The following is a 20,686-nucleotide window of genomic DNA, read 5'->3' on the forward strand; positions in this document are numbered from 1 at the left end:
TAATTGAATATTCGGATAATCGAGATTCTACTGTCTTTCTAGACTGTCAAATTAAAATTGTAAATTTAGAGATAAATTTTGAAAATGGTACTTCGGAATCGACCCCATTGTCACACTATTACTCGAAGTCGCCACTTAATAATTAACATACACCTTAATATCCGTCTAAGTCAGTGTTTTCCAACCTTTTTTGTGCCATGCCCCACTTGAACATTACAAAAATTTTTAAATACATAATTTTTCCCCACAAAGTTTACTTGACGACTCTAATCGCCCAGTTGGTATTTTGGTAACGTCAAATGAAATTATACCTAATAAATATTTACAGCATTTTTTTTTAATTTACTTTTGTTAAATTAGCACCGCTATATACTCGTAGAATTGCATTTAAATGGCCCGGAGCAAGAGGGTTAAAATCGCTTCGAGTCCATTTTTTAATTGTCCTTCCTCCCCCCCTTAACTATCAAATTGCCCCCTTGTGTAGTGTGGGCCGCACGTTGGGAAACACCGGTCTAAGTCATTAACAAAGGCGTCCATAATTGTTGGACTCACCACTGAATGCATTAACAAAAATTATTGCGGCAAGTTCCCATTTCTTAACAAAACACCATATTTCTTATCAAACACGTGTGACCTTGGAGTGTTTTATTGCTTATTAACCGATTTCTAAAAAAAGTAAATTCTCGATTCGGTTGTATTTTTCTTTTATGTTTGTTACCACCTTTTTAACTCCGTCAGTTGTAAACCTATTTGGAATTTTTTTTTATCTCAAAGTATGTACTTATAGATTGGTCCCAAAGAAATTTAGTTCAATAATTAAATCTTGAAACCAAAATAACTACTTGTGCTACATTTGAATTTGTTTTTTTTTTTTGTGAAACGCAATTTGAAATTATTTATTTATTTATTTTTTCTTGACGACTATAGTAAATCCCTTTGTTTCAGCGTAGAACGAACTTCTTTGAACAAAATGGATGGATGTAGTGCCATCACAGGTGAGAATTTTTCTTATGTAGTTAACTTATGTGTTTGCATGGCTGTGTTTCGGTTTGAAGGGTGGGATATGGCAGTGAATTTACTGAGTACAGAGGAATAACACCTGAGTCCTCAGGAATGGCAACGCATAGGGGGTATCATGGGCGAAACAGTATACTCTGTTATGTCCATGATACTGCTCATGTCTATAGGCGACGGTTACCGTTTTCCATCAGGCGGGCCGTCAGCTTGTGTGCCATTCTAAGTTGTATAAAAAAAACTGTGGTATTGCGGTACTGCATTGCCTCTCCTTCGATGTCGCGGGTTCGATTCCCGCACAATACTATTGTTCTGAGTAGTTTATATCCTATTTTCGTAATAAATATAAGGATCGAACGCTCAAGCTGTGAAAGGAGCTTCCTGCTGAAGTTTTCGCTAGAGACTACAGTATGGGGTTCTTTCATAAGTATATATTTCTTCAGAGTCAGCAATGCGCACGTGATACCCCTAGTATTGCAGGCGCCCATAGGCTACAGTGACCGTTTACCATTTATTATTTATAACAAACTTTTGTACTTTTTTTATACTACGAAAGTGGTAAACAAGCCATACAGTCCGTCTGATGGTAAACGTTCACTGTAAACTATGGACGCCTGCAAAACAACCTTAAAACAACCTTAATATACCCTTTTTGAAAAACCCCATACTGTAGTCACTAGGAAAAATCTCGGCTCATTCCAAAGCCTGACCTATCGAGAAAAATCATTAGGGGAGTTTCCTAGTAGTTACCACGCTTGGCAGACATATTGGCAACCGCAGTCAGGCTTTGGTGATGTTTTAAAAGAGACTGCTGCCCATTCCTCTATAATTAAGTGCCCTTAGTCGCCTGTTACGACACCAACGTGAAAGGAAGGAAAGGTCCATTCTATGCTAGAACCACAGGGCTAGCGTAAAGTCCATAGTCCTCACGATTGGTAACGCATGAGACTTATTGTGGGCGTTACAGTATATACTATGTAGTTCCATGATGTCGACTGTATGTCTATTTTTGTCTATAGACGACGGTTGCCACTGTCCATCTGCCCATCAGCTAGTTTTCCATTCCAAATTGCATAAAAAAATATCTTTTTTTTTATACAACTTAGAATGGCAAACAAACTGACGGCCCACCTGATGGAAAGTGGTAACCGTCGCGTATAGACATGAGCAGTATCATGGACATAACAGAGTATACTATTTCGCCCGTGATACCCCCCATGCGTTGCCATTCCTGAGGACTCAGGTGTTATTCCTCTGTACCCAGTAAATTCACGCTAAATTTTGTTCTAAATCTTGTTTCTCTCATTTCAGGTTGATGCAAAGGTTGTTTCCGAAGATATGCCAGGTTGTTACAAGGATTGATAGACTATTTATATAGGCAAGGACAATGGAAAAATAATGTATGGTCACGCGGGACGACGCTGTTTTACCGAGATGTATGTTATTATTTATCGATCATTTATCCAAATGTCAGGTGATAAGTATTAAAAAAACTACATACATGGAGTATTTTTACAAAATTTTTCGACTTAGCTATATATATAGGAACTATTTTACTACTAATGAAATATCGCCAAAGTCGAAGTTTTGCTCTTCTACGTCTAGGTGGAATGTATTTAAACAATTTGAGTATTTAGAGATAGGTGTATTTTGAGACTAACATTTTAAATTACGCCCTAATGTTTAGTTTCTTTCAAATATTAATTTAAAAGAGTTATATTGATTTTTAATACAAATACTAGTTGTGTCTATCATGTTAACCTTTCTTTTGGGAACACAGTCATCCAGTACATTTTAAATATATTGTAAAAATAGATAGATAGATAATTTATTTGCATCACTTACAGCACACAAACAGCAAAAGACACAAATGCAAAGTGAAAAAAGATACAGGTACAAAATAAAAAAAAAAATCAGAAACAAAATCAGAATGCATAAAATTAGTAACAATTGTTTTTTTTTCTTCATGCGTATGCCACAGTAATACAAAATGGCCACAACTCAGCTTTTTGCTTTGCCCTAAAAAGAGCAAAACACTGATATTCTGTTGTGGTCAAAATATTCAGTAATAAGCGGGTATCATATGTTTGTAATAACTATGTATGTTCAATCTATGAATATGGCAGGCAATTTACAGGGTACAGAGGAATAACACCTGAGTGCTCACGAATGGCAACGCATGGGGGGTATCATGGGCGAAATTGTATACTCTGTTATGTACATGGTACTGTTCATGTCTATAGGCGACGGTTACCACTTTCCATCAGGTGGGCCGTCAGCTTGTTTGCCATTCGAAGTTGTATAAAAAAATATAATAAAATTATAACTATGTCTATACATGAGAGATTTTTAAGTTAATATGAAAGGGTCTTAAAAAGGCCAATATATGCCAAAACAATAATTTTACAATTTTCATCTATATGTTTGTTTGTACGTCACGCAAAACATAAAATCTGGTATATGTTTTATATTAATACGTCATCAAGAAGTAGTATTGGTTTTTCTACTTCTGAAATCCGCGCGTACGAAATAGCGGGCAAAAATTAAGTTTTTTTTTTATATACTTATGCATGATTTTTTTTTTATATATATGTATATTTAATAATTTTAGCTCGTTTACACGGTGATTTGTGTTGATTACAGACATTCAATATTCCCCCCAAAATAAAATTATTCATAATTATTTTAATGTTTCTTAGAATGTAATATTTTTCCGATTTTGATCATTATTTTTTAATCGAAAATTTTTACTCGTATGCTGATCTCATTGTAATTTTATCAAAATTATGTATGTAGATTTTTTATGGGACAAATGATCGAAAATATGATAAATGTGACCGTTTGCACGCTGAATGTTCTATAGGCGTCTAAACTTAGTGATAACTTGTAGTCCATGCCCACTAGTGGGACGTGACGTGGACACGAAACCTTACGATATTAGCATGTAAATATTTCTAGGAGATTATTTTTTTATATTATCACGCAACGGTTCGCGCTTGTCGAAAACAATGTCTCGTTGAAGCGGCGCCAGATGTCGTTTTTTGGTTTTTAATTATTTGTACACTGCGATATGTTCATTTTACAATATATTATGCTAGGTTTGTAAAAACACGTATTTTGTATAGTTTTACACAATTAATTTTGTTTTATGAACGGTTTCCTTATTGAGACGCGTTTGAATTGAAACAGTTATGTCGTTCTCAGTTCGGAAACCGATCTCCCTTCTCGCTGCTCCACGGTAAGTGAGGCAACACTACAATGCTGGTATGCCTTGTTTTAATTTACCTCGCAAGGATTTTAATTATTATTTGTCGGATGAGACTAACCACATAAACATCAAAAACGTTTTATCTGAATAAACATATTTTAAATTGTAATTAATTAGAATTATTTTGTTTAATTCCGCCACACATTAGTATGTGTGCGACTGGCAACACTCGAAGATTTATTACTATTATTATTATAAGAAGTTCTATATACAATATGGAATATTAGCTATTAATGTAAACGTGCATGGACTGAAGCCTGGACAGTCATACGCGATATTTTAAATATATATATATATATATATAGTGTATGCTCTATATAAGCAATTAATTTGAATCAATTTCAATAAAAAAAAATCTAATTGGGAAAAGTTGCTTATAGGGGAAAAAAGAGTATAAAAATACTTACCGTTTGGAAAATATTTTTACTTTTTTAATAAGCTAAATAGAATAAATAAAATATAAAGAATTTTGCTTATATAGAGCGTTAACTGCATATTATTTTGTGGTCTATGTTATAAAATAATAGAAATGTAGGCATTTCTATAAATTTTTAAATGCTTTTTTTTTTTTATATTTATCTTCATTATCATTCTGTTTTGCTTTATGCATAGATTAAGGATACCTGTAGATCCAAATTTTAAGTATTTTAACCATCAAATAGGATAAAAGTTTCCAAAAATGTATAAAGAGAGGAAAAAGTCCTTTAGTATGTTTTATCACATTGGACAATTTGAAAATCTTGAAACATAACAGGTAATTGCATGTTGAATCCATGTCTTTAAAAATAAATTTATGTTACCTTGATTGCAATTAATTATTATGAACTGTTGATTATTTATTGATTTTATTTATTATTATACTTAATTATTTATTGTGTCATAAAAAAAAATTCGTATTAAATTAGATTTAATTCAAATTAAGAACTAGTCAATCTTTTCATTACATTCTTTTTACACACTGGCATCTATTTGCAATTTATATAGTTTAAAAACCATGTCTGCCACTAGTATTGTAAATGTCAAAGGATGTATATCTCAATCCACAGTTAAGAACGTTCATATACGTATTTACTAGAGGGAGACTTTGTACAAAAGCCGATTGCTTGGCTACCTCTGTCCCATTCGTGTTTCTACCGTGAAACAGTTGTGTTTGCATGGCTGTGTTTCGGTTTGAAGGGTAGGAATGGCGTGAATTTACTGGGTACAGAGGAATAACATCCGAGTCCTCAGTCAATTGTAAATGTTGCCACACTAATGTAAGCTAAAGTTGCCAACGCTCGAAACAGTTGACGTAATTTATTTATTTATTTATTCTTTATTGTACACAAAAAAAAATTACAAATTTATAATTTATATTAAATGAAGATGTACAACAGGTGAGGTTAACTCTGTAAGAGTTCTCTTCCAGCAAATTCTGAATGGAAAGGAGCATTAATTTGATACACAAGATGATGTTACATGGTACACTTGTAGTTTACTATTTTAATAGTTTAATACGTAGATTATTTTATATACCAACCTACGCAGGCAAAGTTGCTGGCCATTTGATGATTAATTTTTTTTTTTTAATATCAATTGCATCTAAAGATTGATTTCATTTCTGTATATATTTGATTGTTTCTCGTCGCTTATTGTTTTAAAGGAATGTTTTAGGAAGGAATTATTATGATTTTATTATTTTCAAGAGATATATATATATATATATATATATATATATATATATATATATATATATATATATATATATATATATATATATATATATATATATATATATATATATATATATATATATAATGTAATAGGCTAAGTTTTCGCCGCTGATTCTGCATGTGTAAAACTTTTTAATAAAACTATATTTATATGAATAATGAGGAAAAATATAATAAAATACAGGGTTGCCTGCTCTCAGTCTCAACCTAGGGTTGCCAGTTGAAAATAGGTAATTATTTTGTTAAATTTGATAAACTCATCTGTGTTTGACAAGATTTACACCAAATTCAATTATTCTTTTCTACACACATATGGTTAAAAAATAAGACTTAAAAAATGGGCCGCAATTCAGTGTTGCCAGCATCTGGTTTTATTCTAGTTAGTTTAATTGTCCGCTGTAATTGTAGCATAGTTACAGCGGACAATTTAATAAAAAAAAAAAAAAAATAATTTTGATGAGATTGTCTAAAAACTTTGTATTATTATTGTATCAGCCGTTGACTGTCCAATGCTGCCTCATGCAATGCCTCCCCCATAGGGGAGGGGGTTAATTTTTTTTTAAACTGTTCAATGAAACTATTTTTTTTAGTACGTTTGTTCCGTTGTGGAACAGGCTAAGGTCGGAGACCATGCTGCCTATTTCAATATGATAATTTGTCTGTAATATGAAACTTAATGAAAAGGTAACTCTTAAGTTTTTTTTTTTTTTATTGTCCCAGGAACACTCCTTGAATGAAATTAATAATAAATCTGAACATTCAATGCATCTGATTTTATTTGTACTAAGTCTTGTATATTAGCAGACTGTCTTAACATCTAGTCAATTGGTAGTTTGTATACATTTTCGTTAAGTTCCATCGAGACAGATTATAAAAATATGTTAACCTTTAATGAATCTGTTATAATAACAAATGCACAAGAATGTCTTTATAAGGATCAAAGCAAATGGATGTGGTTAGGTCGCTGTTTTTAATTGCTGTGTCAACAGGAGTTGAGGTCAATACTGATTTATTAGCAATATTACTAACAATTGCATTACTAAAAACTATATTTTGCCCAATGATCAATTGTGCATGGCGATGTGATTTGTACCTTAATTCTTGTGGATACAGTTGCAATTATAGGTGCCCCGCGTGTTATTCATAAAAACAATCTTCTTTTTATATTTCAAGTTGTAAATTTATTATTTTTAAAACTTATGTTACTTTTTTTTAATTATATCTATATGTATATGTAATGGGAGTTATGTAATGGCAATATCTATATATTTCAGTTAAAATATGTATATATATAGGTCTAATAACGAATATGTTAAAAGTCTATTATCGATTGCTTGGCTACCTCTGTCCCATTCGTGTTTCTACCGTGAAACAGTTGTGTTTGCATGGCTGTGTTTCGGTTTGAAGGGTGGGATATGGCGTGAATTTACAGGGTACAGAGGAATAACACCTGAATCCTCAGGAATGGCAACGCATGGGGGGTATCATGGGCGAAACAGTAACTGTTTTGTCCATGGTACTGCTCATGTCTATAGGCGACGATTACCACTTTCCATCAGGTGGGCCGTCAGCTTGTTTGCCATTCTAAGTCGTATAAAAAAAAATATTGTATAACGTTTAACATATAAAAAATAGATATCAGATCTGTATCCATATTACCCCATGTTTGTCGTTTCCGAGACGAGACGAGACGCTCTGACGCAAAACGCCGTACTCTCTCTTTCTCTAAAGATTTCCGTATGAAGTCGATTGTAGGAAACGACAAACGTAGTGAGTTCATATAATTCCCGCTGTAAATATATCGTCATAGTCGTAGAATACTGACGGATCTATATATGTAATATTCGTCAGATCCGTCAGTATTCTACCACTATGACGATATATTGAGAATTGTGAAAAAAAAGGCTTAATTTCTTAATAGCTAAAATAGGTTTTATAAACGTTTGTTTTTATGAATTAGCGGTATATCTATGTTTTGTACATATAAACCGTGGAGCAGATTTATTTTTTAATAATAATGTAAACCCCGCGAGAGAAATATATAGTGACTACGGACAATTGGTTAGTTTCATTGTGTTCTGTAATTATGAACACTTATTTAAGAATGTTTTAATCCGACGATTCCAAATTATGCCCAATGTAATAATTATGAATAAATATTTATAATGAATAGAAATTATATTTTATTTTTCATTAATATCTACGTAATGTTTTAAATTCTTATACCTCAAATTGCAAGCATACGGTTCGGCTGATGGGAATTTACCAAAGTGAGACTTTGAATCGGTGCTTCGGTACCTTTGTATTGATCGTGTTATTGCCACGAAGCAGCTATAATTGCATGGTTGTGTTTCGGTTTAAAAAGAGTTTAATTCTACCCTTTAAATGGTACAAATTCTGTACACCTTTCTTCAACAATTATACTTCTGCCCACGCGGGGCAATTGACAGTTGTACAGTCAGCATCCAAAGTTTATGAACGCGTAACCACAAATTTCCGTAATCATCGTGTGCATAAGTAACTCAAAGATTTTTGCTACAATTAGATCGTATAAGATAAGCTACAGAGAATAGGAGTTTTGAAAAAAATAATGTCACTACTTTTGATGCTGACTGTACATTTCACGTGTCACAATAATGTGTATAGGAAACGACCAGGTGGGAAAGTTGACCAATGAAACACTGAACGTGTGTTTATGAATATTTTTTTTATTAATTTCACAAAAGTATTCATTAAAAGCCACAGTTTGAAGGCTTTTAAGCTGTCAAAGCGATGTCGGTACATGTATATTACACATTTTCCATCTTTTTACTCAACAGTGAGCTAGAAAACGAGTTCGGAAGCTATCTAGTAACTACATATAAACGTTTACACTTTATAGAAAATATCGACATTGTCCGATAAAGGCAGTCCTTGCAAAGCTTGCGACTCACATCTATTGCGACTATACGCGCACACACGCCACCAACCGTCGGTCGCTTGTGTGCACGTTAATATAATTTATATAATTTTGTATAAATAATGACTTATTCGCTTAATTTTAACGTGTGAATAACACTATTTTTACGTATAATAGAACAGCTCAGTGTATCATTTATACTGATTTTTATATATATAAAATGTGAAGCGACACTGATTCTAATATTTGAAATATACTTCGAAGCTAGTTTGTGATTTCTAAACGAACGCCTTACACTAAAATGATAGACGAAAATGACCTTTCAAATAATAATAATATACTACCTAAAACGAACAAATATTGCTATTTATTCAACACCGTAGTCCACCATATACCTTACGTGATATTAAAGTCATTTTCTCTATCATTTGATATACGATTACTTATATTTTGTTGAAGTGTATAGACACAAAAACATTAAGTACATACCGTTCCTTGCATTAATTCGGAACAACGAGTTCTTTAGGGTCCCAATTCGCTCTTACTTTACATCAAAAAACTGCATAACAAAAAGTACGCTACGTCCCTCCATCTTGAATCGGCCATTTCGTTTAGAACTATTTACACAAAATGGCGGCTTGAACCGTTACAATTTATCTACATTTGTATAAGTTGTTTACTTTAGGATATTATAGGTATGTTGTATAAATATATATTTATTGAAAGCTCAATGTGTTCCTAACACCCTTGTTATATTGAGGTTATGATTCGAACATTAGAAACTTGTAGTTTAACCAAAGCCTGTAAGGTAATTGTTACCATCAATGAATCGTATGATGGCGTAAATATAGGTACCTATTTTACTCGACTTTGGTTATACCACTGTTACCATATGCATGCAAATTTGTAATATACTATAACAAAATAAGCTTAGTTCTTTATTAGAACACCAAAAAACCGCGGGATATCCCAACAAATTTATGCCCAAAAAGCTTACTTCATACAAGTATAAACATTAAGTACATGCGGTGAAATACAAAAAATATTTATCTTTCGCAATCGAACTCTCAAAATTTATATTTCTTACAAGCTTAAGCAAAAATAAACTCTTTATCTATATAATCAATAGGGTCCTATTCAAATCTCATTTTAATATGCTACAACAACGCGTATATTCGCGTTGAGGATAAATACTTAGTTACAAGTGAATAACCTTATTTCTAAGTTCATACCGTGCTCGATACCAAACCATTTTCCAGCGATTGTCACTTTAGTAAGGTCTGTTTGTTCTTACTTGGCATATTCAGTGAGTAATCTTAGCATGTCTTTTTATCGAATAAAAATGAAATGGACAAAAACGATTTAATTATAATTAATGCAAAAAAGAGTTTTAATTTTGTAATTTCAGAAAAAGAAATGTCAAAATTAATTACTAATTATGCCAAGAATAATAGATTATAGGAAACAACATAGACTTATACTAAAGGTGTGATTGAAAATCATTGCTACCAATTAATAATCAACACTAGAAACACTTAACATAAAATTGTTCTCCACTAACGAAATTGTCACTAATATTCAAAGTGCATTGTGATCAGCTGGAAATATTATAGTTACTACATGGTTTATATAAGTTTATATAATAATAACTATCATGACTATCAATTAACTATATCAATTCAACCAAGCAATTAATTATATATATAATATTTACGCTAACTATCTTGTGGTATAGGCAGAGAGCACTGAGTGCTATATACCTCTACTATTAGCCTTACATCTTTGCTTTGTCCAATTTTACACCAAATTCTTCTCACCCATATACACGGTTCTGGAGACTCTTGACTCCTACTACAGATAGCACTCTGTCTATCTGATCATTTCACTACAGACTATGTCTCCCCCGATGCCAGCGCCCACCCACTTCGTCCGGCTGTTTCGTCAACCTTTCACAGGACTGTCTTTGCTCGAATTCTCAAACCAACGTAACATACCTTTTCTTATTTAATACCGCCCCTTTTATACCGACTCGCTCCCGTCTCCATAAATGTCCTTTATTATAAATGCCTAGGTATATAGTCTAATTTTTATACTTGGCATCTTTGATAAACAGTGTGCCAAGAATAAAAAATAGTTTATATTGAATTATTTAGTGATGTGCACAATATTTTTTTTTTTTTGCAATACCAATTTTTACTGTTATTTTTATTGATTATTCATTTTACATAATCATAGACTCTGAACATAGAAACTGATAGTCAATTTCATATTGATAGCCATTATTAAAAAAGTTACATAAAATTGATATTTCAAACGCTTACTTCCAAACCATTAACTACCTTATAAATTAACGACAAAGTTTACAATTATTTACAAAGTACTTGGAAGTACCCGCCACTGTCCTAACCAATTAATACTATCTTTCATCTTAATTAATTTTACATCAAATCTATTTAAACACCGATACTGACGACAAATTAATTGGAACGACCAATCTCCGTTTTATTTCATATCAACTATCGCAATATACAAAGCATAAATTACTACTGGACTAGGAATTATAGGTAACTTCATTAAATATGTTTAATAGAAAACAAATATTTATAATTTGTTTTGTAATAAAAAAAATTTTTATGTAAGTAAATGGCAATTCAACAAAAAATGTGCTTTCGAATCGAAGTGCTCGAAAAGGATATCTCATAGGATAGTAAGCTTTTCAACCTGTAATCTATTTTTCTATTCTTGACAGAAATTAATAAAATTTATTAACTAATAATTAATGTGAGTAATTAAGCGAGTATTACAATTGTTTATGTCAGCTTTACTCACTTATTGACTTCGGAGTTGCTCTACTAGTTTCGGAATTGATTGGAGAACTCATTGGCCGGATTCACGGCTATATTCATAAGTGTTCCTATATAGTCCGAAATTAGTCGCGCAATCCCGAAGTTATACTCACGTAAATAAAGCCGATATAAATTATTAATCTTATCTTCATTTTTAACGCTTGTATACATTTAAATATATAATCACGTAATCTATTAATAATAATAATAATAAAAAAAATAGCTACCTGTATTTTTATTTGTATATGTTTGTTCTTATTTAGATAAAGAATGTATCGCAAAAGTACTGTGTAAATGTGTCAAGTATAGAAAAAATAGATTATACTAAATGATACATTGTTTATTTTTTTTTTATATATAAAAACCTAGTGTCTTACATGGCAAGTTGAATGCTGATTCAAATTAACTAGTCAAAGCATTATGAAAGATTGAATAAAGACATTAGAGGGAATATAGACAATAGATATTACATTATTATACTCGTATTGCTTACGAAATATTAGTTTTACAAGCGTTTATCGCTGTATTTAAAAGAATTATTGTTTCGAGTACTTATTTATCAAGTTGAGAAAAAATATATAACTTATTATTTGCTTACTACAAATTATTCATTTATTCATGATGAGAAAGGCAAAGGAACTGAGCCATATAGCCACCTTCCGCTTATCTTTTGATGTTGGCAGCACTGAAAATCGTTCCTTTTTTTATTATTGTTAAAAAGTTAAGAGCTAAATTTATATATACGTTTTCGAAGTACCCACATTGTAGCTCAAAGAAATAACCGCATTAGTACTCAAAACATTAATTATTTTATAATAATTTTAGCTGTATGTAAAGATTGTCTTTACCTATTTTGCTGAGTGCGTAAGCTTATTTGGGTAAACCGAGTATATTTAAGTCTTAGCACGATAATGTCGATACAATTGAAACACAAAACACCTGTACACAATTTTATGTGCCCACGTGTTTTGATGTTTCAACAGTTTAAACTTTCACTGCCCGTTTCCCTTCAGTAACTATAAGATTATAGTTTATTGTCGATGGTGCCAAAATCCTATTGCTTCCTATACCAACACAAGAACTAATAATATCTATTTATAATTTATCAATAATTACATTATTGGTCATTATTCTTCGAATGCTATTAAATTCTTCTTGTTTGTTATTTATTATTAATTGAAAACATGAATTTACTTGTTATTGTATAATAGACGATAAAAAGTAATTAAATTTGCTTAATATTAACTCAAGATCCATGTAATGTTTGTGATTTAAGGTTTAAAATTAATGTCAAAAGTAAGCGTCAAATTTCAAATTCGAATTTAGAATCCACGTAGTTTACTTTTAAGAACTAATAGTTTAATAAAAAAAAAAACAATTACACATTTAAAATTTAAATTTTTTTCTTTATAGTACTTGCAAGAGTTCAAATTATATTGTGGTATTCGTGTGGTCATAGTGGTTGATGTCTCAAAATATAACATATATTTTTATGTTATTTCAGTATACTTGCATATATCTACACAGAAACTACTGTCATGATATATTGTAATTAAATCCATCTCAAACAAACAGAAAAACCAACTTACTATATTAGATATACATATTTTCTGTGATTACAATATTCAAGTCCGTTTACATTTTATTTTTATATATATATATCATATAAATATAAAAGCGTCTTTAATTAAAATCAATGTAATATCTATTTATACAAAAAAAAAATCAATAAAAATGATATTCATCACTACCCTGCCCGATTGTTTGTTTCTCCATCATCACTATATTGGGAATGGCAAACAAGCTGATGACCCTATAAGTGGTAATCATGGCAAGCGACGTCTAGGATATCGATCTAGCGATTTTACCTCAACGGGCAAAAATATTTACCACCCTTTTCAATAACCATCTATTTTGTCGCTTTAGACTAAATCTAGCCCTGATTTTTCATCCACAGTACTCGTGTATTGCCACTCCTAAAAAACTAAAGACTTTTGTTTAGCTTAATAAAACATACAAATTTTAATATCTTATGATACTTTTAAGATATACTCACGCGGGCAATTCAAGTTGTGGAATGCTAGGCAATTAATTTAACCGCTTAGATTTGTATAAGCAGTTGTTACCATGTCCCTAGCGTCCGTCTCAAACCAAAAAATTTATATTGTACTTGATTTTTTTTAATATTCTGTAAACTCTAACATAATTTTAAAATATTTTAAATATTTTTTCTATTTATTTTTATGCAACTTAGAATGGCAAACAAGCTGACGGTCCACCTGATGGAAAATGGTAACCGCCGCCTATAGTCATGAGCAGTATACTGTTTTGACATAACAGAGTATACTGTTTTGACCATGATACCCCCCATGCGTTGCAATTCCTGAGGACTCGGGTGTTATTCCTCTGTACCCTGTAAATTCATTGCCATATCCCACCCTTCAAACCGAAACACAACTGCTTCACGGTAGAAACACAACTGCTTCACGGTAGAAACACGAATGGGACAGAGGGCACGTCAAACGACTTTTGTACAGTCTTCCTCTATAATATCTATTTTATTACCGTACATTGGCGTGATAGTAGACAGTTAAATAAACGGAAATAATATATAACAGTTCTCTGTCGGTTAAAATCAATAGTGACTTATCAACTAAATTGCCCGTGTAAGTGTACCTTAATTTACAAAATAAAACTGTTAAAGTAGTAAATTCCTTACACTTATGATACACATACGAGATCCATTACTCTTTCGTCCGGTTTGCAAGAAACCGTTACACAAATGATACTGCCCCAGTCATTATGTTCGCAACGTTCCATGGTAGGGCCAGTAGGGCCGAGTGTGGTGCAAGCGTGGCGAGTGCGATAGCGGTGCGGTTGCGATACGCTGCGGCGCCGCGCGGCGGCGGCTCAGGCCGGTGGGGGACTGTCTGAAAGAGAAATTTATTGATTAAAGTTTCGTAAGTATACATTATATTTTAATGTAATAACTACGCGAGTCAGGCTCGCGCACGCGTTAAAGTCGCTCATGGCTAAGGATCCCGGATCGGTTCCGAAACTAGTCGATCTTTTTCTATTTAATTACAAAAAAAAAATGTTCGTGTTTTATGGATTTTACCCAGCGTACCTCTCTCTGGTGTTGCGGGATGGTCATCATCATCAGTCGAAGTTCAAGAGGCGCGGCGGCCGGTGAGCGAGCCCACGAAGGACTTGAGCGCCTGCCCGAGCGAGCCGCGGCTGCCATCGCTGCCGCCGCTGGTCGTGCTGCCGCCGCTCACCAGCGACGCCGCGCCACCGTGCGCGTCCAGACATTTCTGGTAGCGCAGCTGAAAATTGCACAATAAAATTTAAGGCTATAGGCCCAGACGAGAGATACTTAGGTACCTACTTCTTTGTCTATCAAAATTCTACATAATCTGTAATTTTTTTTTATATTTTTCGTGCAATATTGTATCAGCCGTTAACCGTTGCTGAACATAGTCTCCCCCCCCCCCCCCCTATAAGGGAGGTTTTGTCAGTAGATGCCACGCTTTACAACCACAATTTGGCTATTGGTGATGTTTTAAAAGGGACGCTGCTGCTCATCCCTCTACCATAACTTCTTTTCTCCTTTCCTTCTTTATTTTTTATTTTTTTAATATTTATCGTACAATATTATTTATTAAACTGTCACTGGATTTTTTTTAAAAAGGTAAATATTTGCAAATTTTTTATTTGTAATTTAATGTGTGATTTGTTATATAAGAAAGGTTCGTCATATCAGCCGTTAACTGTCCAATGCTGAATATAGCCCCCCCCCCCCTTAAAGAGACCCCTCTTAGTAGCCAATAGCTGCCACGCCTAGCAAGCGAGTTGGCAACAACAGTTAAACTTTGGTGATGTTTCAAGAGGGACGCTGCTGCCCATCCCTCGACCATTAAATTCTCTCAATCACCTTTTACAACATCCACAGGAAAAGAAAAGATGGCCCATTCTATGTCGAGAGCACACAATGAAATAAAGACAGTAAAGGTGTAGTTCGCTATAAAACCACTTTATGAATACTCATATAGGAAAATAGCACACTCTTCTTGGAGATAAACTATGATTATGACAGTGAATTCATCGTGTGGTTCCGGCATAGAATAGACCACCCCTTCTTTTCCGTTGCGTGTCGTAAGAGGCGTCTAAGGGAGGGCAAGGAATGGGCAACAGCGTCCCTCTTAAAACATCTCCAAAGCGTAACTACAGTTGCCAATTCGCCTGCCCAGCGTAGCAACTACTGGCAAAACTTCCCACAGGCGAGACTTATACTCAGCAGTGAACTAAGGCAGTGGATAAAGGCTGATATGATGATAATGATGATAACAGTGGATAGTGGGTGGTAGATACCTTGCAGGCGGCCTCAATAGTCTTGCAGAGCGCGCCCGAGGAGGGCTCGGCGTGGAAGGCGTGCGCCACGAACAGGTCCTGCGCCGTGTGCACGATGAACGCGCAGCGCCGCACGTCGCGCCCGATGCCCAGGAACGACAGGTACCGCACGCGGCATTCCACCATCGGCGTCGTTTCCTGCCCAAGATCACATTTTATTCGATTTTTTTACTAGATTTTTTTTATTAAATTGTATAATTTAATAAAAAAATCAGTATTCTAATATCTCTTTTACATATTTATATATTTAATGCTTAGATTATATAGTTAGAGCATCGAGCCTCAAAAACAGGTCAACTTTTTGTCAGCTAATTGTCAAATTAACTGACTCGTTTTTTTATCAGTGTTCTATATATTTAGACATAAAATGTATCTATACGTATTATTTAATAAATAAAATAAGTGTTTACGTATTAAAAAGATGTACAAATTATAAGACAAAATAAATATAGAAGTTATAAAAGAATCACTCATAACTATTTATCACGCAAAATTGTATGAAAAAGTTAACCCGTTTTCCTCGAAACATTTCTATGAAGACACTTTATCTATATAATTTAAGTTTTAATGTAATAACAACCGGTTTAGTTTATGTGTCATTAGGTCGATAAAGCTCGATTAGTTTCGAGATCAATTCGTGATCCTTAATGAGCAGCTGTGACACGAGCGCGAGCATGACACGTAAGTTAAACCGGTATTTATTACATTAAAATATGTGTGCTTACGAAACTTAACAATAAAATATGTATATATTGTTAGAAACGAAAATAAATTCTCTTTATTTACATAGACTTTTTTATAAATTCCTTTAAATCGTTACTTTGTATGATTCTATAACTGGCTGCGGAATGTTGTTCTCTGCTCTTCTAGATTCTTATTACACGTTACTCAGGTATATCGTTCAGCTTTGCTTGCATTTATCTTTTACATTTATATCAGTACCTAAGATTCCTATTCTAGGTATAGTAGATATCAGAACTTAATCCAAAATATACAGTTCTGCTTAAGTAGTGTGTAGTGCAATAATGATTGACAATTGATAAACAACAATGCTGAGGTACCTTTACATATCTTGCTTCTCCAAAGAAATAGCTGCAACTATTAAACAATACTTACGCCTTCTTCTGTAATCGTGATCATTGAAGGTGCCACAGCAACTGCTACGGGACGCCAGGCGCAGGGTGCCCGCGCGGCAGCTAGGCGGTCTAGTGCATCATTCAGGACATCCATGCCGGTAGCTCGTGTTACTTCTGCACTGCCGAGGTAGCGAGCACGGACTGTCTTACGGGGCTCCTCCATTGGCGTCGGGAATGATGCGCCTGAAGACATGGTTCGCATTGTGGATATTACCTAATACCACTTTAAAAAATGTATGTAGAATTAATGACTACTGAATATGGGAAGTTTATAAAATTGATGAATTTGTTTGTCATATGGATTGTTTTTATTGAAATGTATCAATATTTCTATCTAAATATAGTATTTAGGGTGCAAACATTAAAGAATATTATTAAATTATTATATGTAGATGATACTATTCTATCTAAATAAAGAAATATTTCAATCATTAATATAACAAATGAATCATCTAAAACTACTACTTTGTACAAATGCAAAATGGACTACTAGAACCTAAAATCAGCACACATCCCATTCACACTTCTAGAAGAAAAGAAAATCTACGATGACTTTACCTTGCAACAGAAACGTACCGGAGAGCGGTCGCGGACGCCTCGCGGCCGGTAAGTCTGTGGGGCGCGGTGGTGGTTGCAGGGAACGTTCAATCATGATACGCTTGCAGATGTCTCGGAGTGCGTTTGCAATGGTACGTGCAGGGGCTTCACATCGGAACACATGACACATGTGTTTACGCGTCGCGCGGTCACGAGCTACATACGCGAAGTCCCTAAAATAACAAATTAGATATTTTAAATACACTATCAAAATTTAACGAGATAAAAATTATAGTTCAAATTTTACACTGTTTTTAACTTGTATTCACTTAATACGCTGTCTAATTCTAGAAAATAGAAACATATGATATATAACAAAATATTATTATGTGATTTCATTTTAAATGTATGTAATAGGTAGTATAGATATATATATTTATATACCACCGTGTGATAAAGTGATAAATAATGAATGAAATAATAAATATTTACTCACTACCATCACATTTTTATTTAATTGAGATGACAAAAGAGGAATGGTTGTATCAAATGAGGATTTTAGATTGTTGATTGTGATTATTTGATGTTATCACTACAGTATTTTATTCATACCTTTCGCTGTTCCCACATGGCAGATAAGAAAGGAAAAAAGTGTTCATTTAGTTAGATAGATATCACCCAAACTTCTTCAAAACATGTTAAAACGTAGGCATCTAAGGCGAGAAAAAGACCTACGCTTGGTCTTTTAGGAGATGAAACATAATGACCGGAGTTTTAATCGAGAAATGCACTTGACTACCCCATCAGAGGTTAAAGCCGGGAGCACAAATATTCATCGATACATTATTACAATATATAATTAAGAAATATATATAATATCAGGGTAGAATAGAATAGACATGATAACCCGAAGTCAAAAAATCCCTAAAAAACTAATTCAAGTTCATATACTGTGGTAGTGTAGTAAATGTATATGTTCATATATTTAACGTAGTAGGTAGTACCTAGACAATTATTAAAAAAAAAACATTCATATAATAACAATTTGTCATTTCTTTGAAAAATGCATAATTTATGACACTAATTGAATATATTTTTATATATGTTAAAAATTTTATGGATCTATGTATATTATTCTCATATTTCGCGAGAATTCATTAAAATCTACCTGTCCTAGGGGTGGCCACTAAAAATCAGTAAAACGCTGCAGCTTAAGCTGAGTGGGGACCATTTCGGCTACTACCACAGAATTATTACTTTAATATATAAACTTGTCATTAATATTGTTATGTTTTGTAGCGGAATAAATGATTTTATTATTATTTTTTAAATTTTTACAAAATTGACATCTCCCCTCTTAAGGAGAGGAGATGGCAACTAACCCCCGGCAGAAGCACAGTCGCCCGGGTTCAGGACCCCAGGGAGAGAAATCGGCGTACAATGCGGGCAGAATCTAAGAGCACCGCTTTCTGCATCTTTCCCGGGAGTGAGCTGCCTCGGAATCCCAACCGTCTGCGATGTTGTTCTAGACTGATTAGGATATGATCGTTCACCGACATAACGATTGGAATGATTTCGGTGAACGTCACTCCCCATATTTCGGCCATCTCGTGAGCCAGGTCGAAATAGTTATTATAATTATTAATCATAAATAATAACAGTGTAAATAAGAAATAAATAATTACCAAGTTTTAGATTAAATATGTATTCCCAATTCATCTAACTATTTAACATTAAAATAACATTAAGATATCCAATTTTTACTTAATATCAAACAAATATCATTAATACATTTTCAGAACACTCTCCTTTAGAGGTGAGTAATATATAGCAATATATATTTTATTTACAACATCTATATACTGGTCCAATAACGAATATGTTAAAAGTCTAAATATCCAAAAAATAATATTCGATAACAGATTTTTAACATATTCAAAAACAGATACCCGATATCAAAATCGAGAATAACCTGTTTTTCCGGCATCAATGTCCAGAGGAACCCAGCATATAGATATCGGTTCGGTATCCATATTACCCATGCCTACTCACCGTCCGTTGTCTCTGCCGACCCCCCAAACGCGTATAGTGTGAATAGGCTGCGTGTGCAGCGTAGTAAGACTTTCTGGATCGATCAGCTTCAACGCTCCGTCGTCCAAATCCATAAAGAGATCTTTGCCCTGTAATATAACAAATATTAATTTGTAAATTAAGTATGTAATTAGTACAACAAAGTAACTGTATTGCGACTACTTTGTTTGCGTGAAACAAGATAAAAAGTAGACATATAGGTATTTAAGGAATATACTCTTTCAACTGATTTCAAAAAGAAGAAAGTTCTCAATTCGTTTAATTTTTTTGTTTATTATAACTCCAACAGTTCTAAAGTCCCAGTTTGAAAAATTCTTTTTTTTTTCTGAAAGTTTTCTGAAGATTGATCCCATAAAGATTGTATTGAAATCGATTATATTTATTATTATTATAGTTTAGTTTTATTTATGGGACGCAATTTTTAATTACATATGTTTAGCTAGGCCAGAATATGGTGTATATGTAACTATACAAAAATTAAATAACAAAAATTCAAACAAAGCAGCCACTGTAGAGACTACTTGACACCAGAGGGAGTTGCTAGCTATATACTCTATCAGGTTGACCGTACGTAGTCCCTTTTGAAAACTATATTAGTTAATTATTTAACCGTTGGCAATTATTATTATTTCAGTCATTAACTGTCTACTGTTAAACATAAGCCTTCCCCATAAGGAGAATTTTGCCAGTAGTTGCCACGTTTGGCAGACGGGTTGACAATCACAGCTTGGCTTTTAAAGATGTTTTAAGAGAGACGTTGCTGGCCATCCCTC

General features: G+C 33.3%; 2 protein-coding genes across 17 annotated transcripts in view; one reads left to right on the forward strand and one right to left on the reverse strand.

The window, feature by feature from the left end:
• Positions 1-5,991, forward strand: part of LOC113512031 (ubinuclein-1) — a 32,289-nt gene extending 26,298 nt beyond the window's left edge. For 3 of the 6 annotated variants that reach the window (XM_026895786.3, XM_052893777.1, XM_052893779.1), the window contains 2 exons: positions 946-995; positions 2,326-5,991. In XM_026895786.3, the coding sequence (XP_026751587.2) occupies positions 946-995; positions 2,326-2,330 (55 nt within the window). In that variant the 3' untranslated portion in view covers positions 2,331-5,991. The remainder of the gene's footprint in view (positions 1-945; positions 996-2,325) is intronic. The other 3 variants (XM_052893775.1, XM_052893776.1, XM_052893778.1) reach the window with 1 other exon arrangement.
• A 2,691-nt stretch (positions 5,992-8,682) lies between these two features.
• Positions 8,683-20,686, reverse strand: part of LOC113511994 (protein Fe65 homolog) — a 102,649-nt gene continuing 90,645 nt past the window's right edge. For 10 of the 11 annotated variants that reach the window (XM_052893737.1, XM_052893739.1, XM_052893745.1 and 7 more), the window contains exons 8-13: positions 19,875-20,002; positions 17,844-18,055; positions 17,266-17,468; positions 16,111-16,287; positions 14,867-15,065; positions 8,683-14,669 (exon numbers count right to left, since the gene is read on the reverse strand). In XM_052893737.1, coding sequence (XP_052749697.1) covers positions 14,910-15,065; positions 16,111-16,287; positions 17,266-17,468; positions 17,844-18,055; positions 19,875-20,002 — 876 coding nt within the window. In that variant the 3' untranslated portion in view covers positions 8,683-14,669; positions 14,867-14,909. The remainder of the gene's footprint in view (positions 14,670-14,866; positions 15,066-16,110; positions 16,288-17,265; positions 17,469-17,843; positions 18,056-19,874; positions 20,003-20,686) is intronic. The other variant, XM_052893738.1, reaches the window with a different exon arrangement.

Source organism: Galleria mellonella, unplaced genomic scaffold (assembly GCF_026898425.1).
Source record: "Galleria mellonella isolate WM207_F2 unplaced genomic scaffold, CSIRO_AGI_GalMel_v1 utg184, whole genome shotgun sequence".
Taxonomy (NCBI): Eukaryota; Metazoa; Arthropoda; class Insecta; order Lepidoptera; family Pyralidae; genus Galleria; species Galleria mellonella.